The 25,016-nt window shown below is 37.1% G+C and overlaps 2 protein-coding genes and 1 long non-coding RNA gene across 3 annotated transcripts; 2 read left to right on the top strand and 1 right to left on the bottom strand.

Moving 5' to 3' along the window:
* Window positions 1-154: 154 nt before the first annotated feature.
* Window positions 155-17,282, top strand: LOC127423806 (endosome/lysosome-associated apoptosis and autophagy regulator 1-like). The gene is made up of 22 exons (XM_051668422.1): window positions 155-290; window positions 3,209-3,329; window positions 4,621-4,801; window positions 5,078-5,225; window positions 5,320-5,400; window positions 5,474-5,579; window positions 5,701-5,850; window positions 6,588-6,676; window positions 6,943-7,120; window positions 7,984-8,112; window positions 8,474-8,564; window positions 8,732-8,837; window positions 12,173-12,310; window positions 12,533-12,802; window positions 13,180-13,353; window positions 13,818-13,968; window positions 14,105-14,198; window positions 14,358-14,459; window positions 15,438-15,564; window positions 15,773-15,951; window positions 16,119-16,284; window positions 16,433-17,282. The coding sequence occupies exons 1-22, from the start codon at window positions 186-188 to the stop codon at window positions 16,499-16,501; spliced, it is 2,955 nt and encodes a 984-aa protein (XP_051524382.1). The 5' UTR covers window positions 155-185; the 3' UTR covers window positions 16,502-17,282.
* A 152-nt stretch (window positions 17,283-17,434) lies between these two features.
* LOC127423811 (basal body-orientation factor 1-like) lies at window positions 17,435-24,971 on the top strand. Its single transcript, XM_051668430.1, has 12 exons — window positions 17,435-17,555; window positions 17,686-17,938; window positions 18,644-18,709; window positions 19,133-19,276; window positions 19,358-19,438; window positions 19,843-19,913; window positions 20,109-20,253; window positions 20,448-20,800; window positions 20,966-21,106; window positions 21,250-21,354; window positions 21,979-22,047; window positions 24,467-24,971. The coding sequence occupies exons 1-12, from the start codon at window positions 17,518-17,520 to the stop codon at window positions 24,561-24,563; spliced, it is 1,563 nt and encodes a 520-aa protein (XP_051524390.1). The 5' UTR covers window positions 17,435-17,517; the 3' UTR covers window positions 24,564-24,971.
* On the bottom strand, window positions 20,942-22,082 carry LOC127423817 (uncharacterized). The gene is made up of 3 exons (XR_007894381.1): window positions 21,970-22,082; window positions 21,240-21,291; window positions 20,942-21,086 (listed from the first exon to the last, which is right to left on the bottom strand). It is a non-coding gene; the product is annotated as an uncharacterized LOC127423817 (long non-coding RNA).
* Window positions 24,972-25,016: the final 45 nt, after the last annotated feature.

Below are 25,016 nucleotides of genomic sequence, written 5' to 3'. Positions count from 1 at the left end.
TGGCAACACATTAACATAGGTTGAACGTACTCCATCCAAAAGCAACCGGCCAATAAGAGAGCTCAGCGACTTACGCGCTTAGTGCAAACAGTCTGTCAGAATAAAAAGCCCAGCACTATTTAGAGAACGCAGCTTTCCTGTTTTGTCACACGCATTGGCAGGGAACGTATCTTCTGGAAACAACAATGTTGTTAACCAATGTATTTTTAACTGCTAGTACGCAAGGCATTGTCATATTGGGGCTTGTCTTATTTATAACGGAGGCAACGGAATTACCCAGCTGCAAAGAGGTAGGGGGCAACAACATTTTTTCATTTTATTAAGCATTAGACAGATGTACTACTGAGACTGCAATACAATAGTGTTTTAAAAAAAGTTTCACTTATGCGATTTTTTATTTCTTTATTTGCTTTTAATCGGGACAGCTGAAACTATATCATCATCTGGCTACTTTCATGTTCCAAAGGTAGGCTACATAACATATTGACTGACAAGCTGTAGCCTACTGGCAGAACACACATTGACAGAGTAACACATTTGTGTGCTAATGGTGTTGATCCTTTATAGGTGATCCTATTGCTGATGGAATATTGATACCTGTAAATACAAACATTATCATGAAACTATCAGGTTTGGATGATTAACCTGCTTGGGCAGTACTTACTCTTGTGTGTTAGCTGTCAACCTGCTTCACAGAGCATGTGTTGAATGAATTTCTTCGGAGAAGAATTACTCACATAAGAAACTTTTTTGATTTACCATGTTAATCATAATAGTCAACAATAGTGTTACAGAAGGGTCATGGAACTGTTAGAACAGTGTTCAGTCAAGAGATACATGTACTGTATGTGTTCAAGGTCACATGATGTCATTTATGAAGACTTCTATGTCAATAATCAATCAGCCACATCTCAGAGGTATAAACTATAAGATCCATAAATGGAAATGCACTCAGCATAGCTTGTCCTTTCAGTTTAGAAACTGAAAGACAGGGTTGACCCAATGTGCACCTGTTTTGTCCTCAAACTGAGGATTGGATTGGACCCGTCATCAGATGTAGATGAGATCAGGTGCTTGTGTTTTACTCATAGAGTTTACACAGTTAATCTCAAGGAACCTTTACAAATAAAGTCTCACATGAGGCCACTTTACAAATAAGGGCAAAATTTAAAACCAGCTAGAATAAACTAAACAAAAAGTTGACACTGCCCATATAGGTTAACAAGGAAATTAAGGGATGTTGGCTGGATGCTTTCTTAGCTAACAAACAAGCTTGTGCATCAGCACCAACTTTCTGCACTTGTTGCTTTTTGATCTGGGCACAAAGATCAAACACGTTTTGAGTTTCACCCATTATGGTTCAGGCTAATGTACTGTATTACCTCAAGAAAATGGTCATGTTTGAATAAGAGTAAGCATATTCATGGAAATGGTACACCCAAGTACCTTATCAAATGCAGATAAGCTTGTCCGTTGTCCTTTGATAACTGTGTGAAAAAGAGCATCTGCCATTATGACAAGCAACTTTACCTTTCAGTTATTCTAACATTGGTAAATTTTGTAATGTGAGATTTCACCAAATGCCTTATATTGCATTTTTTGGTATTGGCAGTAACACACAAGCATTTGACTGCACACATCATTAGATCTATCAAAACACTGTTAGTGCAGAAAACAGACTGGTTCACATGTTTATAGAAAACTGACCAGATGTATGGGTTCACACAAGAAAGACACCATCTTTTATGACTGCTGTAATCTAGCCACATTATTTTGACAGAGAAACACACAACAGGATGTGGCTCTTAAATATTTCATCAAACAATTATTTTGTGCACTGTTTTGTCCGAATTCTTTATTTTTGAACATGTTAAAAAAAGTAAACTTTTTATTCAGGTGTTAAAATAGCATTATTTTTTAATGATTTCATGTCAATACCAAATCCTTTATCCAAATGAAAGAGGATGAAGAGACCATGCCACTGAACCTGTAAAAAAAAAAAAAAAAAAAAGAAAGAAAAAAGAAAAAACACAGACTGCTCGTTTTTTTTTTTTTTTTTTTTTTTTTGTGGGTGTAAGAGATTCATCAGTTGATCTGACCTCAAAGAGACACCATAGAAACAAATGTCACTCTGTTCTGTTGCCTTGGTTTCTTAATACTCATATGGATGTAGGGATTATGGTGTGGATCGCCTGTTCATGACACATGCACTTCTTTTTTTCTTTCTTGCTTTGAACATAACTAATGTAGCTGAACTAACACAAACACTTAGAGTGCATAGTCACTTGTCCCCTTATGGTGAGGTTTTGTTAACTATTAATCTTGTTTTATCCCACATGGACCATGCAACTTTGCTCTGTTAAGTGTCCACTGGTGCCACTCATTTAGGGTAATTTAGATGTTTTTTGCCAGCTGCCCAGTTTTTTTTCTCTCCAGGGGACTGTTCAGCACATACAAAACAATTAACTCTAAACAATTGCTTTATAAAAGCAACACCTTTTACGTATCTTGTTCAGGATTATTTTGTCAGTAAGCAAACTGGGATAAATAAGAATGTGTGAAGGAGTTGCCATTTATTTACTTAAGATTTTATATTATCAGCTTCTCCCCTTCCCATAATGGTGAGTAAATAAAACCTGCTTGTTTAGACAAGGACACGAAGACATCCTAGATGAAGTTAATTGCCAGTGGGTGAGGCAGACTGCTGTGTAAATATTGATCTGACATAGTATTTAAGAAGGAGGCTGGTTTAATCCAGAGGAACATTAAACACACAAGATGTTTGTAACTACGACAGAAGTTTGGTTACCACAGTGGCCAACAAATTGTATCACGTCTATAACGCACAAAGTGACATCAAAGATTTTACTTTTATTTGTGAGTGGGACTATGCTATGAAACATTTGTTCCAGGTGAAAATGCCATAGGCCACCGATAAGTGATCACTTAGGCTAAAATGTAATAAACTAGTGAGGGGTCTGAGACCTTGAGGTGGAGAAAATGAAAACCTAATGTAGTAACATCTAAATTAAGCTAATTAAGGTAACAACTGCTGGTTGGCACTTTTTACAGTGTACAAATGTACTAAAGTATGTCAATTTTACCTTCCACCAAACTTCGAAGTCCTGGTTTTAAACCAAATGCCAAACCAGTGTTTATTGTTAAAGACATTTAAGTAATTCTTGCTGTGTTTTTCATTATGTTGCAGTCAGATTACCATTTTGAGTACACAGATTGTGATGTTTTGGGCTCTCGATGGAGAGTGGCGATACCCAACAAGCCAGACACCTGTACTGGTCTACCTGATCCAGTCAAAGGCACCCAATGCAGTGAGTATTTTCAACACTCATACAACTCTAAATCCACTGCTTTCATTCAGTTGCACATCTATTTCTTTACATTTATGCATTCATGCATTTGGCAGACACATTTATCCAAAGTGACTTACAGTTCACTGAAAATTGATTGTTTTCATTATTTCATGAAGATGTATTATTAACATTATATTAGTATTTGTGTTCCCTGGGAATTGAACCCATGACCTTGGTCTTGCTATCGCCATGTTGAGTTATGGGAACATTTAGCAACTAAATAGAAATTACTTAATTTTACTTATACACTGAAACCCCTAATAAGTTGACTTTACTCATAGATTGAGTAAACCCTTTCTTCAATTGAATTCAGTAATGACATCTCCAAAGCTTTTGTAATTAAGTCAACTTAACTTGGTGTTCATATAGAATGAACTTAACTATTTAACTATTACTATATGCAAGTAGACTTATCTCAGATTTGTTATTTAAATATTGTTGTTTCTACTTAATAAGTTTAGTTGAACTGACTCAAATTTAGATCACACATCTTAAATAATGAAGAGTTTAACCAATTTTAGGTCACTCATTAAATATCTTAATTCTCATCCGAAATGCATATATACCTTTACTTCAATTGAATGTAGAACTGAGATAGAATTAACAGGGTCCAACTTGACCAAAGGGGACACAGATCACTCTAATGGTGTCATCAAACGAAAAACAACTAATTGTAACAAAACTATTTAAATAATACTACAAAAGAGCTAAAACCTCTATTAATTCTTAAAAACAACTAGTTAAATGCCCCAATAAGTTCCCTTTGACCAAGAAACAAAATTGGCCCGGTTGCTAGGGAGGGCAGAGTCACATGGGGTAACCTCCTCATGGTCACGATTAATGGTTCTCGCTCTCAATGGGGCGTGTGGTAGGTTGTGCGTGGATCGCAGAGAGTAGCATGAGCCTCCACATGCTGTGGGTCTCCGCGGTGTCATGCACAACGTGCCACGTGATAAGATGCGTGGATTGACTGTCTCAGAAGCAGAGGCAACTGAGACTTGTCCTCCGCCACCCGGCTTGAGGTGAGTAACCGCGCCACCACGAGGACCTACTAAGTAGTTGGAATTGGGCATTCCAAATTGGGAAGGGAATAAAAAATAAAATAAAAAAAGATATCAGATATCAAAACAATGTGATATTATTAGAAGGAACATGTGAAATTCTCCTCTGCCACACACTTTATTGTATTCATTTGTTGCTAACAGGATTGTCTCTTCACAAAATTTAAACTGCTCTCTGCTGTTGTCAGCATTCACCTGTAATGAAGGGGAATTTCTGGACATGAGGACTCAAGAGTGTAAGAAATGTGTCGCAGGGACGTACTCTCTTGGGACAGGTGTGGCCTTCGATGAGTGGGACAGTTTGCCGGTTGGCTTTATCAGCCATGGCATCAACATGAATACTGGAGACACTTACACTAATTGCTCCAAGTGAGTGACTCATATGTATGGAAAAAGGAAAATGGCAGCATTCAGAATATGCAAATCAGTGGTGCTTGTGTTTATAGAATTCAAGATCAAGTGGCTGGTTGAGCTATTCAGCATTCACTCATATGTAACTGTAATTGCATGCTCAAAAGTATGAAATGCATACTTGGTGAGTCAGGACCTTGAATTAAATTTGAATTATATTTAACTGGAGAACAGACATTCTTGGAAATATGGTTTAATGGGCACCCATTATGTGTGTCTCTTGGCTTCGTGCAGTTCAACATGGATCCCGAAAGGTGATTACATTGCCTCTAACACAGATGAGTGTACTTCAACTCTTTCCTATGCCGTGAGTCTAAAGAAGCCTGGTTCTGTGTCCTTCCAGTACCTCTATCCAGACAACAACATCTTTTTCGAGTTCTATGTGAGTACTGCAGCTTCACCATTTGTTTTTCTCTGTTCAATTAAATATATAATATTAAATATATTAGAGAAAATTATGGCAATGTGTGTTCCAGGTTCAGAACGACCAGTGTCAGTCTACAGACTCTCAACGTCGCTGGATGAAGATATCAGAAAGTGACTGGGATTATCACTATGTAAGTATGCAGTTTAGTATGGACAGCAGACATAAAATCCTCAAGGCTGATTTTTTATGTGCTGTCTGAGCAGGTCCAGCTGAGCAGTGGGAACAATGTCTTGTACTGGAGAACTACGGGTTTCAGTCTGGCTGCCAACACTGCCAAACCAGTTCTTCTTAAGAACATTGCCATATCAGGTTTGAATCCATCAAAAATTATTTGTGTTCCACCTCAAATAAACATTGGATATATACTGCATGTTGAAAATGCAGGTGAAAACTGTTTTTTTTCCAACTAAAAATGACCTTGTCTCTACAGGAGTCTCTTATACATCTGAGTGTTTTCACTGTAAGCCTGGTACATATAGTGATAAACCAGGTGCTGCCCGTTGTATCCCATGCCCTGCTAATTCTTACTCTAATAAAGGAGCCACAGCATGCCAACCATGTGAGGCAGACAAATATTCAGGTGTGTGTCTCAGCATTTTCAGAGAGAAATGACAATACAAATTAATTTAGCCCTTTATAACCAGGGGTCGTTTCACAGACATATCCTACGGCCACAAGTTCAACAGCTGCAAGTATTGTTTGCCCCTTTGTGCCCATACCATTTCACAATCATTGTAGATCAAAGTTGTTTTATGTTTCCATTTTACTGAAAATAAGACAGTGTATATTGATCAAGTGTTTACATGCAGGATTTGCTTTCGCTAGTGGAATATTCACAACATGGTTGTATCATGTAGGTGCAGTTTAGTCACATATACAGAAATGATTTAGTTGTGATTTTATAATGACATATTAAAGAGGCTTGATTGTTGGATTGTAAAGTCTCATTGGTGTTTTAGTATTAGAACATTTTGTGGTTAGACTAATAAAATATCAATCATTTAGTTAAAAAGTGTATCACTAAGCATTTACGCATTGTATGGGCAAAGGTTTTGTTTTGTAATGACAGGTGGTGACTCTTAAGTAAAAGCCCTGTGAATTGCTTTGAACGTTACATCTGCATAGATGTGATCGAGCATTTAAATGTAATTGCATGAAAGTAAATGTTCATGTAAATGACTTGCATGCCCCAGTGCTTGTACGCTGTGACATTTGCCTAGTGGAGTGGTGTGTTTTATCACTCTATCTTAATGAGTGTATTTTTTCCTAACGCCACTGGCTCTTTCCTTTCTTCTTTGTGTGTATGTGTTTCTTCAGCGATTGGATCTGGAACCTGCCTACAGCGGCCGCCCTGCACGGCAAACGATTATTTCTACACTCACACACCATGTGACTCCAGCGGTCAGGTACCACAGGAGCCAAACCAAATTAGAGAGCTTTTCACTGTATTTCTGTCAATTATTTGCATGCATTTTTCAATTAGAAAGCACAAACTCCAACAGCAGTGAGTTGATTTTCTGCCTGTTTCTGGTGATTTCTAAAATTTGATTCAATTTCACTGATAAGAATGGAATAGTCTGATCTAACTTCACATTATTACATTCACATTCAGTAACAAACAGTTCTATTTTCTATTTGTTAATTAAATAATCTCCAACTGGTGCCTTTTTAGACACAGCTGATGTATAAGTGGATCGAGCCCAAGATCTGCAGTGAGAGCGTGGAGATAGCAGTGCAGCTCCCAGCCTCAGGGGACATGATGGCCTGCCCTCCATGTAATCCAGGATTCTTCCCCAGCAACACCTCCACTTGTGAACCCTGCCCACATGGCTTCTATTCAAATGGGACTGGTAGGAGCACACAGAGTCAATGGCACAGACATTACACACGACCAATAAAAAATTTAGCATATGTGACACCCCATTATTGCATGTATTATGATAGAAATGCGTAAAGGTGCATTCAGTATTTTTTTCTTAGTAAAAAAGTTTTACTCACAAAGAAATTAAATGTAATTTTGAACATATGTATAAAATCATGATCACTCATATGAGATGAAGACTCTAGTCACATCAGTAACCTTAAAGCTATTTTATTGTACATGGAGAAGGTCCCCACATGGGGGCTGCCATGTTAGAATCACATGACTAGTCAACTACTACTCGCTTAATATCAGTATCTGCACTGTTATTGGAAACTTTTACTCATGGATTAAATCAATCATGGCTGACTGTGAATAGTGAATTTTTACTATGGCATCTGTAACTGAAAACTATTGATTTTGAATGATGCTGCTAAATGATCCATGCCAATAGGTGTCAGTGTAAATCCAAGATGACACAAACAAAAAAGTTCCTGAGTGCCTTTTAACAAAATGTACGATTACATTCGATTAATTTTTTTTTTCTTAAAATGTACCTTATTACTAAAATAAAAAACAGTTTTGAAATTTGGGGGAGGTTCTTTTTAGGTATGTTGCTTTTAAAGTCATCCCTTACTTATTAGCTATTTAATTACTATCATATATACATCATTTGGTTGCAAAGTGAAAAAAAAAAACACAAAAAAACGGGTGTGTTACCCTGCGGAAACATCATGCAATATAGGGTTTAAATGTGTTTTTTATGTAACCTAAATGCATCAATAATAAAATAGCTTGTCAGACATATACTACACTGACAAATTTATTAACCTGTGTGTTATGTGTGATCAGAGTGTGCCGAGTGTCCCGCTGGAACAGAACCAGTCGTGGGTTTTGAGTATAAATGGTGGAACAGGATGCCTGACAACATAAAGAGTACTGTCTTCAGCTCAGAATACAGCAGTACTGAGAGGAGCACAGGTAAATGTCACCTCAATCTGCTCACCATGGCCAAATACCAGCTATCTATATCAGTAACTGCCAAATGCCCCAAGCCTGAAAATAGTGTTTAATATGGGCTACACTTAGGTAGATCTGTTAAGGCTTTTACTGCATCTAACTTCATGAGTCAGTATAAAAATATTAATGTCCAGATTAGTGCGCTCATGGTGTGGATGACATTTAAAAGTCTTTATTTTATGTGATGTCAAACGTTATAATTTCTGGTAGTGACCCACTGATTATGGCATATAGTTTGCAAATACATGGTGGAATAGAGTCTTTTTGCCACAGTTGTTGTTATAAAATAGTTTTTCCAGTTCTGCATATCTTGTTATAAAAGGATGGGAGGTAGCGGGTGAGTACATCTACACCACACCAAGCAGTCGGGACTCCGACTACATGCTGTTGACGCTCAAAGTACCTGGATACAGGTAAGCGCACGCTGCTCCCAAATGTTCACAGAAACTGCATCTCATAAATTATATCAATACATCAATACAATTATATACTACACAGTGATAGCAGTCACATAGCTTATACAAGGTAATACAAGAGATGTTCAATTAAGTTCATATTCTTGATTTTCTCCTTTCTTCAGCTTGCCTCATTCCCTGAGTAAAGACAACGATAGAGTTGAACTTTCCAGAATAACCTTTGTGTTCGAAACTAAGTGTACAGTTGATTGTATGCTGCATTTCATGGCAGTGAGTATGATCACATTTTATATCATAGGATGGACCCTATTTTAAGAGCGCTAGCAGTAAGGGTTCAAGTGTTCAAGTCATACATGCAAAGTCAATGGGCATGGCCATGAAGTTTTAGTATTTCCATCCAAGCATGTGCTAAGTCTAGGCGCAAGTGGGCTTTTCAAATTGCGTGCGCAAAGCGTTAATGGGCGTTCTTTTCCGGTTATTATAAAGTCAATTTCCTATCTTGCACCAGCTATATATATATATATATATATATATATATATATATATATATATATATATATATATATATATATATATATATATCAGTTGTGCTCAAAAGTTTGCATACCTTGGAGAATTTTTTTTAAAGAAAACATGAGTGAGCAGGCAAAACACATTTCTTTTATTTCTTATGGGATTCATATTCAACTGTAGGTTATAACAGAATGGCACAATCATAAAACAAAACATGGCAACAAAGAAAAAAATTTAATTACCCCTGTTCAAAAGTCTGCATACCCTTAGTTCTTAATACTGTGTATTGCCCCCTTTAGCATCAATGACAGCATGCAGTCTTTTGTAATAGTTGTCTATGAGGCCCCAAATTCTTGCAGGTGGTATAGCTTCTTATTCGTCTTGGCAAAATGCCTCCAGGTGATGCAAAGTCTTTGGTCGTCTTGTATGAACCGCACGTTTGAGATCTCCCCAGAGTGGCTCGATGATATTAAGGTCAGGAGACTGTGATGGCCACTCCAGAACCTTCACCTTTTTCTGCTGTAACCACTGGAGGGTCAACTTGGCCTTGTGCTTAGGGTCATTGTCGTGCTGGAAAGTCCAAGAACGTCCCATGCGCAGCTTTTGTGCAGAAGAATGCAAATTGTCTGCCAGTATTTTCTGATAACATGCTTCATTCATCTTGCCATCAATTTTCACAAGATTCCCCATGCCTTTAGAGCTCACACACCCCCAAAACATCAGTGAGCCACCACCATGCTTCACAGTTGGGATGGTATTCTTTTCACTATAGGCCTTGTTGACCCCTCTCCAAATATAGCGTTTATGGTTGTGACCATAAAGCGCTATTTTGGTCTCGTCACTCCAAATTACAGTGTGCCAGAAGCTGTGAGGCGTGTCAAGGTATTGTCGGGCATATTGTAACCGGGCTTTTTTGTGGCATTGGCGCAGTAAAGGCTTCTTACTGGCAACTCAACCATGCAGCTCATTTTTGTTCAAGTATCGTCATATTGTGCTCCTTGAAACAACCACACTGTCTTTTTCCAGAGCAGCCTGTATTTCTCCTGAGGTTACCTGTGGGTTTTTCTTTGTATCCCGAACAATTCTTCTGGCAGTTGTGGCTGAAATCTTTCTTGGTCCACCTGACCTTGGCTTGGTATCAAGAGATTTCCGAATTTCCCACTTCTTAATAAGTGATTGAACAGTACTGACTGGTATTTTCAAGGCTTTGGATATCTTTTTATATCCTTTTCCATCTTTATAAAGTTCCATTACTTTGTTATGCTGGTCTTTTGACAGTTCTTTTCTGCTCCCCATGGCTCAGTATCAGCCTGCTCAATGCATCCATGTGAGAGCTAACAAACTCATTGACTATTTATACACAGATACTAATTGCAATTTAAAAAGCCACAGGTGTGGGAAATTAACCTTTAATTGCCATTTAAACCTGTGTGTGTCACCTTGTGTGTCTGTAACAAGGCCAAACATTCAAGGGTATGTAAACTTTTGATCAGGGCCATTTGGGTGATTTCTGTTATCATTATGATTTAAAAAGGAGCCAAAGAACTATGTGATAATAAATGGCTTCATATGATCACTATCCTTAAATAAATCAGTCATATTTTCAAAATCAATGCCAACATTTCAAAATTTCTGCCAGGGTATGCAAACTTTTGAGCACAACTGTATATATATATATATATATACAAAAACAGCACATTCATAAGAAGTTGGTAGTGTAAATGGACTGTGTGCAGTGAGTTAGAAGAATAGAAATACGGACTTCCATTCTTTTGTGCATTAACTGCATCCTTGTGAATGTCAGGAATATTTATATGACAGTGACACGCTCCTTTTATACGCATGGAAATGTGGTTCAGGATTTGGATTTACGCTCTGTTAAATTATTGAGAATGTATGTGTCAAGTGCGTGGCCAGGAAATTACTTTGGGTTGGGCCTCAATAAAAATGGATGGTCCAAGTTTTCACCCCAATTTTTGTTTTTTTGTTTTTTTTACCAAATTTTCCTTAACAGAGAAATGGAACATTCCAACGGTTCTTTCACAATTTCCGAAATTAGGATTTATGCATTTTTTAAACTGTTTTATAAATATATATTTGAAGTCAAAGAATAATCTGTAATATTCTGGGTGGGCCTGGGTCTAAACTGGGTCTAACCAGCCCACTTTTGGCTACGCCACTGTTATGTATTAATAAAAATGTTTATATACTGACACACAAATCATGGCTAGTATTAAAAGTGATTGTATCGGAATGCACTTCACTTCTACTAGTTGATTTTGATTCTATCAAATTACACTTGAAATGAAACAAATCATACCAAATCCAAACATTTTACTCTCTCCAACTTCTTCCACCAGCCCCTTTTGCAGTGAAAAAAAAAATCCACCAACAGGTGGAAAAAATATTAATACAAATTAGATCATAAATACAATTGTAAACATAAGCATGAAAATAGTAATTGAAAAATAAACCATGACTTACAGATTTCTACACAAATCTCATAAAATGTTGTTTCATAAAATGTCTACAGCAGTGATTGTCAGGGACATAATTTAATGTTCCACTTTATTTTCAGAGTTTGGACATGAAGTTTAGTACCACCTGCTGGTGGAATCTCCAAACTGCAAAAATAGGAACTAAATTTAGACTTTCCACTGTAAACAAACATGGTTCTGAAACATCTTAGCACAATGACCTATTGCTCAGGAAAATAGTAAATTGTGCTTTGCACCACTTGATTAACAACATGCAAAACACCCACAGTTTGCACTAATACACCCACTGATAGCACAAACACTCCCATCCACGCCCACTTGTGTTTTGCGCTTAGAATTAGCGTTCTCATGAAAATTAGATAAGATGTAGCACACGGTCTTTGCTCGCTCATGAATATAGAGCCCTATATTTTACAATTAAAATAAAATTAGTTGAGGGCAGATTTTTTTCTTTTTCTAAATAGGCTCCAAATGTTTATTGTAGCTCATGTTGTCCATTTATGTTAGTATCTTCCAGCTTCTTTTTCCAAAATGCAGAAAAGTATTTTGAACTAAAAACTCTTAAGATTTTAATGTGTTTACATTCCTCTTCAGGGACAGAATGAAAGGAATAATATGGTTGTGGAAAGTTGGACTGGCACTAAGGGGAAGCAGTCCTACTCTTATCTAATTAAGAGCAACAATACTGTCAGCTTCACTTGGGGTTTTCAACGGACCACAGTCTTCAGCCTGGTGAGACCAAGACAAAAATCCTTCACTGTCCTCTCCAAATTACAACATTCCACTCATCTGAAAATTGCACACACTAGCTGTTGCAAATGTCGCATTATATGTTTATTAAAAAACAATTGGATTTTATGTCTTCTGTTTCATTTTCCTGATAAGTAACAGAGGAAGAGAAGTTCGACTCAGATAAAATCTTTGATGATCTCTGGCGGTCTGCATTTGTTACAGGAAAATGAATACAGCTCTGACCTGTCTAAGATCTACTCCATTCACATCACTAATGTGATCGGAGGTGTGGCTTCAGAATGTCGTCAGTGTGCTCTGGCTGCTTCTGCTTCTGCTTCTGATTCTGCCTGCGTGCCCTGCCCTCCAGGCCACTACATGCTGAATGGCAATGGAGTGTGTAAAAGCTGTCCCTCAAATACAATCATCAGGCCTGAGCAGCCAATTGGCGAGCAAGCCTGCATCACGTGCGGACCCAATACCTACAGTAACAAAGTAAGCACTTAAATTTATGTTAGTTTTGATGGTTATATTTTTTTTTCTGAATTACACACTGAAAAATGGCACTGCTAGTTATGCTAGTATACAGTATAATAATAAAATGAAAAAATAACAGTTGTTAAATAATGGTAAATGAATGGTAAATAATAGTCCTATTAATTTTTAAGTATGTTAAATGTCAAGATACATTCACATCTATTGGAAAAACTCTCATACACACTTCAAAGGATTATTAATGTATACAGTTCAAGAAACTTTTGAATAATATTTTTATATGATGTACATTTTGAGAAATTGTGTATATCTTAATTCATTAATTTCTTGTTTCATATATATTCTTCATGATTGAACAGCCTACTCTCTGTTTGCAGGGCCGTTCAGCGTGCATAAGTGACTGTACATTATCCATGCAGCATAAGGTAGAGATTCTGCATTATGATTTTTCTTCACTGGCAAACATCACAGGCTTCCAGAGCAGCCCACGGTTCACCAGTAAAGGGCTCCAATACGTCCACCACTTCAGTGTGGTGCTGTGTGGAACAGAAGTAAGTGTATGAATCACATCTTAAAGGCATCAAATGTCAGTTAGACATTCAGCAGATGCCTTTAAGATGTTTATGATTTAGAATGTTTGTTATAGATAACAGATTGTAAATCTGATATTTAGATGTTTAGCTGATGTTAATTAGAATGTAATGCTTTCCAGATGAAACTCTCTTAAACAGACATCTCAGAGATGTATGTGTGCTATTTGGGTACAGTATGCAAAGACACTTTTGTCTTTCCAGTAGCCATTGTATTGTATTGGTACTGTGCATTTTTTTATGTTCTTTTAATGTCTGCCAGCACAATACATGTAAAGGTTTAAATAGTTTAAAAAAACTTGTTTGAAAGTCACAGACAAAAACATTAATGTAAATGTAAGCATTTGAGACAGTAGCACAACAAACTAAAGTGTTATCTTCATTGGATAAGTTTAAAACTGTTTGTGTATGTGTGCTACAACTAGGACCGGGCCCTTGCATCCTGTGTTGAAAATGTGACTGAAAGCAAGAGGGAGGTGAAGGGATACGTCTGTCAATCCATAGTAGTGCCTTCAGAGATCAGGGGCCAAAGTGTTGTGTCCTCTCAACCCTTTAGTATTGGAGACACTTTAATTGGTGAGCACTAGTTTGAGATTTCTACAGAACAAAAACCTAACTAACTGCGTCCTGAGGATTCATCAGATGCGCATGAAGAAAAACTGTGATTATTTTATAATTCTGTTGTTATGTTCCGGTTACTTTTCATACTCAGGAGTGACAACTGAATCCACATTGGATGCAATTTCGTCATTGGACGGCAACTTCCCCACCGAATCAGAGCTACCCGATGTCATATTCTACTACAGGTGAGACAAACTGCATTCAGTGAATAAGCTGAACACTTTATTCCAGTGCTTTTATTATTTATGTATTATTATTTTAAGCTCTTAGCACAGTATCTCAGATTTAGTCCTTCATCTTGATCTATTATATTAAGTTCTGATTCCCATTATTGGTGTCAACAGGTCTAGACAAACAACAAAAGCATGTAAAAATGGAAGATCGACCTCCATTAGGCTCCGATGTGATCCCACAGTAACACTGAAAGACCAAATTCTCTTACCGAGGTACACTGTGGAAACACTTTTTCAGTTTGGGGCTTTGTTAAGAATACAGATTAAATCATATAGAATATAGAGTGTAGTGCAATGTGGACATGGAGGACAGTCTTAACAAAATAGAAACAAAACAGAAGCAGAAATTTCTGATTAAGACAGTGATTAAATGAATAGTTCACCCAAAAATTTAAATTCTCTCATCATTTACTCATCCTCATGCCATCCCAGATGTGTTTGACTTTCTTCTTCTGCTGAACACAAACGAAGATTTTTAAAAGAATTTCACAGTTTTGTAGATCCATACAATGCAAGTTAATTGTTGTCAGAACTTTGAAGCTCTAAAATGCACATAAAAGCAGCATCAAAGTAATCCAAACGACTCCAGTGGTTTAATCCATGGCTTCTGAGGTGATATGATAGGTGAGTAATAGATCAATATTTAAGTCCTTTTTTACTGTCAGTTCTCCAACCTGCACAGTAGGTAGCAATATGCACGAAGAATGCAAGTCGCTGAAAACAAAAGAAGAATGTGAAAGTGGACATTTATAGTAACAAAAAGGACTGAAATATTGATCTGTTTCTCACCCACACCTATCATATTGCTTCTGAAGATATGGATTTAACCACTGGAGTTGTATGGATTACTTTTATGCTGCCTTTTTATGCTTTTGGACCTTCAAATTTCTGGTCACCATTCACTTGCATTGTATGGACCTACAGAGCTGAGATGAGAGAATTTTCATTTATGTTGAACTATCCCTTTAAGAAGTGTACCCTTGAATATAAGTGTATGATGAATGGTGTGTGTGTGTTTTGGACAAATCTAACACAACTCTAGTTTGAGTTGGTGACATGACATCTTGTGGTGACAGAGAGAAACTGCAACTCAGTAATGCAGTAATTTTGCTTGGAAACAACAGAGGGTGGGGGATACTTTCAGTATCTCTTTCTATTCATTTACTTTTCCTGTATGTGTGTTTGGTGCAGTAACTGTGCAGAGGGCACCTGCGATGGCTGCTCCTTTCATTTCCTGTGGCGCTCACAGCATGCCTGCCCTCTCTGTTCTGAGAGGAACTATAAAGAGATTGTGAGTGCCTGTATCCAAGGAATTCAGGTATGTCAATTCACAACATGATAAACCACACCATGACTGAATGGAACTGACTCCAAGTCAAGTTTAATATACAAAAATACGTAGTTGCCCCCTCTGATTGATTACATTTAAAAAAATGTATGTAGACAAATTCTGTAAGTTTGTATTATTAGGATCACTTTAAAATATTTTGGAGAAATAAAACAGCTGAAATGTGTGTGTTTCTCAGAGAACCACTTATGTGTGGCAACAGCCTCTGAGGTGCACTGGCGGGGTGTCGCTGCCACCACAGAAGGTCAGCGCCTGTGTGACTCTAGACTTCTGGCTCAAGTTTGGCGTTTCCATTGGAACTGTGGCTGCTGTATTGCTTATTACCCTTAGCTGCTACTTCTGGAAAAGGACACGCAAGTAATAGTCTCAGAGTTTAGTAATTTTCAGTGTAATTATTGAAAGGAAATTAGTATTGATTTATGAGAATCTAACCTTATTATTTGCTCAAAGAATCAAACATTAATAAATAGTGGGCAAAACCCCAAAACACAAATATTAACTGTCCTCTCTCTCTCTCTCTGTAGGCTGCAGTATAAGTACTCTAAGCTAATGATGACTGCAGGAGATAAGGAGTGTGAACTCCCAGCTGCAGATAGCTGTGCCATCATGGAAGGAGAAGATGCAGAGGATGACCTCATCTACCTCTCAAAGAAATCTTTCTTCACCAAGATCAAGTCATATTCAAGAGAGGTGAGGTCACAGAACATGCCAACACAAATTGACACACTCTAGTAATTTTGAGTCTTGTAATTCCATTTTATTGTAAGTGTTTTGAATGTTACAGTAATATTCACTTGCATTAACAGACATTTAATCACAAAATGTTGTTCTTTAACAGAGAACATCAGATGGCTTTGACTCTGTTCCTCTAAAATCATCAGCTGCACAGGAGATGGACATGAGCTAGAGATACAAGAAGCACCAGCAGGACATGTTTGACAAAATGATTGACGATCACATGACATCCTTACTGAGTTGACACTATTGCATCATTACTGTTATTCCCAGAGGGACCAAGAGAAGCTTGATAAATCATGCATAATATTGTGCAATATGTGCCTGCTCAGGAGCACCTCATAATCCTTTTGTTGGTTTCCATCGGGTGTCAACTGGATTCAGCAAATCCAGGCTTAAGTTGCAGATTGGAGGCAAGACTTGCATTTGGTGGCAATTTTAAAAATAAATTTCTCAATGATGTCAGCTTGTACAAGAATCTCTTTTTTGGCATTGTTAATTTTATGATAATTGTAGCTAAAGTCTTAAACACTTTTTATACTAAATCCATTTAATTTTGAGAAAACGAGAGTGTTGGAAAATCTAAATAATTGTATGGTTTGCATGTGATTTATATCATGTATTATGTATTGCATGTTTAGCCTATTGATTAAGTGAGATGGAGTTGTTTTGATGAGAGATACACCTGCAAGTGCTTGTTATATTATTTGTTTTCTCTTAAGTTCTCAAGTTATTGTTTTTTGCCTTTTTTTTAATCATTACATTTTTTTTCTGGCATACTGATATTTATATTATGTGGCCCCTTTCTCACATATTGATGTTTTACAACTTTTTCTGCAGCCTCTTTATTGTATTTCAGGAAACATTTCTTTAATTGTTTTTAAGAAACATCATGTTTTTATGGTTGTATTTGAAGAATATAGACTTCTTTACATTACAAAAAATGTTGTCTGTCGTTTACTAGACCCTGATATAAACTAATAACATTGAACTACATAAATGACAAAGAAGTCATATAAAGAGCAACAAAGACGAAGAAACACAATTCATTAAAGCCCTTTCAAGAAGCCCGACTTTTATTCTGTTGCTTCAGTTGTTCAACTCAGCTGCTTTGACAAACTGTTTCCATAGTAACCACTGTAAACAGAATAGTGCCATTGAAATAATCATTATCTGCAGTACAGAAACATGCCGAGGAAGAAAGGAAGCAAGGGCAAAGGGAAAGGGTGAGGATGAACAATAAATATCTGCGTCCAAAATACATACATTACTAAAATTAGGTAATTTACAGTCATTCTTCCACGCCCTTGAAGCATTTTTGCAATCTAATTTTCTTTACAATGTACATTTCCCCAGAAAAGGTCAGAAAGAAGGCAAGCAGGAGTCTAAAGCCGACAGGGAGTCTGAGATCGAAAAGATCAAAGCAAACGCTGCTTTATGGGAGGCGAAGTTTAATATCACGGAAATTTCGCGTGAAGAGTACCGCGAAGCGACTCGCGCGCTCGCCAAGGCCAACGAGGAGCTCACAAACCAACAGTACAAAGCCGAGAAAGACACGGTCGATATTATTGCTTTCCTGAAGAGAACAAATCGTGAGAAAACAGCAACGGTCAGTTGCATGTGCTGTGTTACGTCTCCCTTATATTTATAGCTGAGAAAAAAATATGCATTTTCATGCAGCTTTTAAATAATTCTTATATTAATTTGAATGTTAATTTATATTAATTTACATTGTCATATAAGCTACACATAACGGCCTGAAGTATATTAAAGGTGCACTCAGTAACTTTTTGATTGTCATTTTGGACTTACAGTGACACCTAGAGGTGTGGATGCAGCATCACTCAAAATCAACAATTTTCAGTTACAGATGTCATTGTAGACATTCACTATTCACAGTCAGCCATGATTAATTTAATCCAAGTGTGAAAATGTCCAATAACAAGATGGTTATTGAGATTAAGCCAGTAGTCTTCAGATGGTCATGTGATTCTAAAATGGCAGCCCCCATGAGGGCGCCCCTGCCCCATGTAAAATAAAACAACTTTTATGAGGTTACTGATATGACTAGAGTCCTCAACTCATGTGCATGGTCATGATTTTATACATCTGTTTCAAAATTACAATTCATTTCTTTAGGAGTAAAAATTTTTTTTTTTTTTTTTTAATGGGGAAAAAATTACTGAGGGCACCTTTAAGTGTCTTTTTATGTTTTTGTTTTAATTTTTACATCAGCTCTCAGGTATGTACTTCATTGATCCTATCAGCAAGTATTTTTCCACCTATACTATTTCCCACTATTTTGTTTCCCAAGATTGCTGCACTACAAGAGCAACTGAAAGTTGAGAAGGCAAAAGCTTCACAAGAGAAAGATATTTTGGTAAGCAATAAGACACTGAACGACAGTATACCTCAAATTAATTTGAAGCGTTATAAGATAGAGTAACTATCAAGAGTCAAGAACAAGACATGATAGTACTGTTTTGTTGGTAATGACATCAGAAAAAAGTAATTTAGCAAAAACATTTATCCACAACGGGAAAGGAGGAATAAAATGCAGCCACAGATTAGATGAGAGGAGATTGAATATGTGTCATCTTAACAAAATCGATACCTGAAGACAAGAGCTGAGATTTTGCTAGACTGTAAATATTTAGGAGGTTGTTGTCAGCATTTTCATTTAGTTTGTGTCTAGTCCTTGTATACAATGAATTCAAGATTACTGCATTACTGATTCCTAAGAACATGTTTACAATTCCTTAATTTTCACCATTCATATGTTTTCATTGACTGACTGTTGCAGGTAGCTGAATATATGCAGAAGATTGATGCTATAGATGAGAAGTTTAAGCAGAGGTCAGGTGACTTCCAGAGGATTCAGGGCGAGCTCAAAACCATCAGTCATTTTCGGAAAATAAAGGCCAATCTGGAAGAAGAACTTATCAATGTACTGTTCAATACATGCAATTTCATTTAGAAGGATAAAAAAAATCAAGTATTCAATCAATTATTTTTTTGCTTCTCACAGATGAGAGAAAGAATCTATATTGCTGACCGTGAACACAGAGAGAGTCTAGCAAGAACAGAGTACAAGTTCTATACTGCAAGGGTGAGAAAACATCTTTAACTTTTGACAGGATTGACAGAAGGCTGTGAGGGATAGTTGTACAGTCTCTTCAATGGGTTCTACTGTTGTTCTAGTGTTTTGGATCGATCAGCTGACAAAACAATGAAAAAACACCTTTCAAAAGAATTTCAGTAATCAAAACACTCCAGAAAACATGATCTAGAAGCTTTTTACAGTACATGTCATTGAAGAGACTAAGTATCCCACAGGTATCCCAGCCTTGTTTTCATTCCCGTCAAAAATCAAATGTTTCAATACTGTGAATGAGGTCTATTAAGCATCAGTGCAGAAATACAAAATCTTTGTAAACGATATTACATATATTTAACCATATATTCCACTATAAATGCACATTGGAACAGTCATTGCTATCTTCTACCATACAGATTCACCTTGAAAAAGAAGCCGAGCAGAAAATCACTCAGCTTGCAGGGTGGGCACATCAAGAGGCCATTGTGTGAGCAAATTTCTTTCAATCCTTGCTTCCAGTTAGAGACAATTTGTACTTTTCAAATTGTGATGTGGTCACTCTAACAATAATTGCTTATGCACAGAAGGTCATGCATAGGAAAGACCCTTATAAGTGTATGATTTGTATTTGGTACCGTGTATATGTATTAGTCACATTTTCAGTTCTGGTGGCTCCCAACAGGCAGTTGGGTGAAGCATCACATACTGTGCTCAAGGAGAATGTGCGACTGAATGAGGCCCTGAGTTATCATGTGAAAGAGGCTGAAGAACTAAGGAGGACAAATGCAACCTTAACAGAGAAAAATGCATCCCTTGCTCTCCAGAAGGTGCCAACAATACATAGCACAACAGCAAATAGTGCAGCAAATCTATGGCAGAAATAAATAAATATCAATTTAATAAAATTATGTCTGAGCTGGCATGCAGTTTAACCCAAAGAGATTTGATCATGTTGGCTTTGCTGTTGTTTTTAACATATAGCACTTGTCGAATGATGTATAATGACTTGCATTGTCTGTAGGAGACAAGTGAACTGATGAGTAAGGAATGCGATTCCCAGCTGAGAGCCCAACAAAATGAGATCTCAGAGCTAAAGGCTAAATTGATGACACTTGAGCAAGCGCTGGGCATCATGGCAGTGGAGTTTGAGCAGGAGAAAGAAGAGGTGGAACAGCGTGCTATTGTCAGCATGCAGGTCAACAGCACAGACCTTGAGAGGCTGGAAATGCTTCTAGCTGCCCGCGAGAAGGAGCTGGGCCAAGTGAAACGGCTAGCACAAAGCATTATTGAGCAGCGCAAAGAGCTTGAGCTGTTCTTTCATGAAGCTCTTGACCATGTGAGGAAGGAAATAAGAACACAACAACAACATTACAAGTTAGTTGTAATTATGCAAGCTAAACAGTGGTCTAATGAAATGATTCATGTTTTAGTGCTTTGTAACTTCAGTATTTGGAAAAAATACTCGGATGGTTTAAATTAACTTCACATTGTACACATTTGAAGCACTACTTGCACATGAAAATGCTTGTGTGTGTGCAGACAGGAGGCGCTTAAGGCATATCGCTGGAGAATGAATGAGGCTCGGTCTGGAAGGTTGGAATATCCTCGCATACGAACCTTTACTAATGCCCCACAAAGCACCTATGATGTTCACACTGACCTAGAAGAGGCAGACAAATGGTGTGAGATATTTTAATGCTGTGTTTATAATCACTCTGCATTTCTAATCAAAATGATTGTGATAATGGTCTTTAAAACTTGCCATAAACATCAATTTAACTAAAGACTTGCCATAGTAACTACACAGTTGTACCTTTTTATAGGAGTAACTTGAAGAGCTCCAGTGTGGACATTTCCGATCTGACCTGGGAGCAGAAAGAGAGACTGCTCAAGCTGCTCTTTGCTAAACTGAATGGCCAAAGAATAATGTAAGAATTAAAGTGACAGTTCACCCAAAATTATATTTCTGTCATTATTTACTCACCCTCATGTTGTTCAAACCCCTATGACTGTTTTGTTTGTTTTTTTTTTTGTTTTTTTACCTGTGGTGACTGAGACTAACATCTCCTTTTGTTTTCCATGTAAGATAGAAAGTCGTGCAGGTTTGGAACTACAGAAGGGTGAAAAAATTATGATAGGATTTTCATTTTTAGGTGAACTACCCCTTTAACAGTGACCTCAGAAATAAAATAGAAATCTGCAAATTTGAATTATAATTTGGAACAAATACTAAAGAACCATTGTGTCACTATTAAAATGCATCTAAATGTTCTAAATGTGTTGTTTATTGAAACAGACTGCTTGAACTTTTAATAGCCCTTACATGTTGTCATATGTGAATTTACAATCATATTTTGCAATCCTACAAATTTGACTGCCTCTTCCTCCTCTGGATTTCTTTTAAGGCAGTTTATGGTTCCAAATGCTCATGGTTCATTTCAGCATAATGTGAAATTACTGTAAAGACAGGCAACACTGTGCTAACTTCACTCTTTGCTCTCCACTATTAAATTTTTTTACTGTTTTTATTTTTATTTTTTTACCCCTGACAGGAAACCAGCTCAGCCCCCAGTTCAACCAGCCACGTCCTCCGAGAAGATCCAGGTCAGCAGTGATGCAGGGTAAGGCCCAGCATCACGAGAGATGAGGAATATTCTGCATTCAATAAAATTTAAGCACAGTAGACAGCATTTGTGGCATTATGTTGATTATGACTACAATGTATTTCAACTTCTCCCTTCTTTTCTTAAAAAATAAAAAAGCAAATGTCTGGGTTACAGTGAGGTACTTGCAATGGAAGTGAATGTGGCCAGTCCATAAACATTAAAATACTAAATTTTTTGCAAAAGTATAACCGCATAGCCTAAACAAAATGTGCATTAACATTATTTTAGTATGGTAAAATAATTTTATTGTGAAAAAATAACTTAATCCCTAATCCCTGAAACTCTAAAACGACCGTAAAAATGATTTAAACAACTTTACAGCTCAAATAATATGCTAGTTTAACAAAAGAATTGATGTGCTTTTATGAAGTTACAGTTGAATTCAGAAGTTTACATACACCTTAGCCAAATACATTTAGACTCAGTTTTTCACAATTCCTGACATTTAATCATAGAAAACATTCCCTGTCTTAGGTCAGTTAGGATCACTACTTTATTTTAAGAATGTGAAATGTCAGAATAATAGTAGAGAGAATGATCTAGTTCAGCTTTTATATCTTTCATCACATTCCCAGTGGGTCAGAAGTTCGCATACATTTTGTAAGTATTTGGTAGCATTGCCTTTAAATTGTTTAACTTGGGTTAAACATTTATGGGTAGCCTTTCACAAGCTTCTAACAATAAGTTGCTGGAATTTTGGCCCATTCCTCCAGACAGAACTGTGTCAGGTTTGTAGGCCTCCTTGCTCGCACGTGCCTTTTCATTTCTGCCCACAAATTTTCTATCGGACTGAGGTCAGGGCTTTGTGATGGCCACTCCAATACCTTGACTTTGTTGTCCTTAAGCCATTTTGCCACAACTTTGGAGGTATGCTTGGGGTCATTGTCCATTTGGAAGACCCATTTGCGATGAGCTTTAACTTCCTGGCTGATGTCTTGAGATGCTTCAATATATCCTCATAATTTTCCTTCCACATGATGCCATCTATTTTGTGAAGTGCACCAGTCCCTCCTGCAGCAAAGCACCCCCACAACATGATGCTGCCTCCCCCATGCTTCACGGTTGGGATGGTGTTCTTTGACTTGCAAGCCTCACCCTTTTTCCTCCAAACATAACATTTAAATTTGTTTCATCAGACCAGAGGACATTTCTCCAAAAAGATCTTTGACCCCATGTGCACTTGCAGACTGTAGTCTGGCTTTTTTATGGCAGTTTTGGAGCAGTGACTTCTTCCTTGCTGAGCAGCCTTTCAGGTTATATCGATATATGACTCGTTTTACTGTGATACTATAGATACTTGTCTACCTGTTTCCTCCAGCATCTTCACAAGGTCCTTTGCTGTGTTCTGTAATTGATTTGCACTTTTCATGGCAAACTACGTTCATCTCTAGGAAACAGAATGCGTCTCCTTCCTGAGCGGTATAGGGGCTGCGTGGTCCCATGGTGTTTATACTTGCGTACTATTACAGATGAACGTGGTACCTTCAGGTGTTTGGAGATTGCTCCCAAGGATGAACTAGACTTGTGGAGGCCACAAATTTTTTTTGGCTGATTTTCCCATGATGTCAACAAAAAGGCACTGAGTTTGAAGGTAGGCCTTAAAATACATCCACAGGTACACCTCCAATTAGCCTATCAGAAGCTAATTGTCTAAAGGTTTGACATCATTTTTTGGAATTTTCCAAGCTTCTTATAGGTACAGTTAACTTAGTGTATGTAAACTTCTGACCCACTGGAATTGTGATATAGTCAATTAAAAGTGAAACAATCTGTCTGTAAACAATTGTTGGAAAAATTACTCGTGTCATGCACAAAGTAGATGTCCTAAACGACTTGCCAAAACTATAGTTTGCTAATATGAAATCTGTGGAGTGGTTAAAAGATGAGTTTTAATGACTTCAACCTAAGTGTATGTAAACTTCTGACTTTAACTGTATATGCTTCACACTTGCCAAACGGAACAGTTTTCGTCCCCCCATCTGCTGTTTATCTAACAAACCTACAGTCCCACTCCCAACTCACGCCATTGGTTCAGTCAGTGTTGTTGTGTCGGGCTGGACGGGCTGCTCAAATAATCAGATGAGTTCTTATAGTGCCACAGAGACACAGTGTTTACAGTTTTTGAGAAAACTACTTTACAAATGGCTTACTTATAGTTGTCTCTGCATATTAAACTGGGATAGGAGAGAGTATTTTAACACTGAAAATTACACACTTCAGTTTTAACATGTTCTTTTGCAAAGTGCTTCCTTTTCAGCTTGCGTATTTAGCAAATGGAAAATTCTGGTTGGGAGATATACCATCTTCCAGAATAATGATATTGTTATTGTGATGTCTTTTATGCCTCCCCATAATTATAACCTGTCTTTCCCAGGTTTACTGAGAAACACAGTCCGACCTTTATAACCGAGATGCCAATGGCCAATATGACCTCTGACTCCTGTGTTCTACCAGCCCTCAAGAGCACCTGACTGTATAACTATTCATGCAGTATAATATTCAAATATTCCATTTAAAATTTACAATCCTATAAAAAGTGCAATATATTTTCGGCTCATTAAAAAAAAATACATTAAGATAAAGATATTATTAAAATAGCATTATTGTACTGATAGCTGAGCTCGGAATACTTTCTATGTTTTCCATCTTCTATTATTATGCAAAAATAAATGTGCATCTGTTAGTTTTGTTGTTCAGTCTGTTGTCATTGTGAATTGTAATGTTCAAACTTACCCAAAACCTTTTATAATTTCTTGAGTCTGACCCTTACCTTATCTAAATAGGCTGTATAACCCTGAGATTTATATTATATGTTCTATACGTTATATAGAAGATGTATTATAATGTGTTATTATATGTTCCTTATATTCTTTTATTATGTTGTCGATTTGTATTCTACGTTATATTAGATTAAAACATCTATA

Source organism: Myxocyprinus asiaticus, chromosome 33 (assembly GCF_019703515.2).
Source record: "Myxocyprinus asiaticus isolate MX2 ecotype Aquarium Trade chromosome 33, UBuf_Myxa_2, whole genome shotgun sequence".
Taxonomy (NCBI): domain Eukaryota; kingdom Metazoa; phylum Chordata; class Actinopteri; order Cypriniformes; family Catostomidae; genus Myxocyprinus; species Myxocyprinus asiaticus.
The sequence above is the reverse complement of the archived record's forward strand: the minus strand, read 5'-3'. Positions and strand labels throughout refer to the sequence as shown.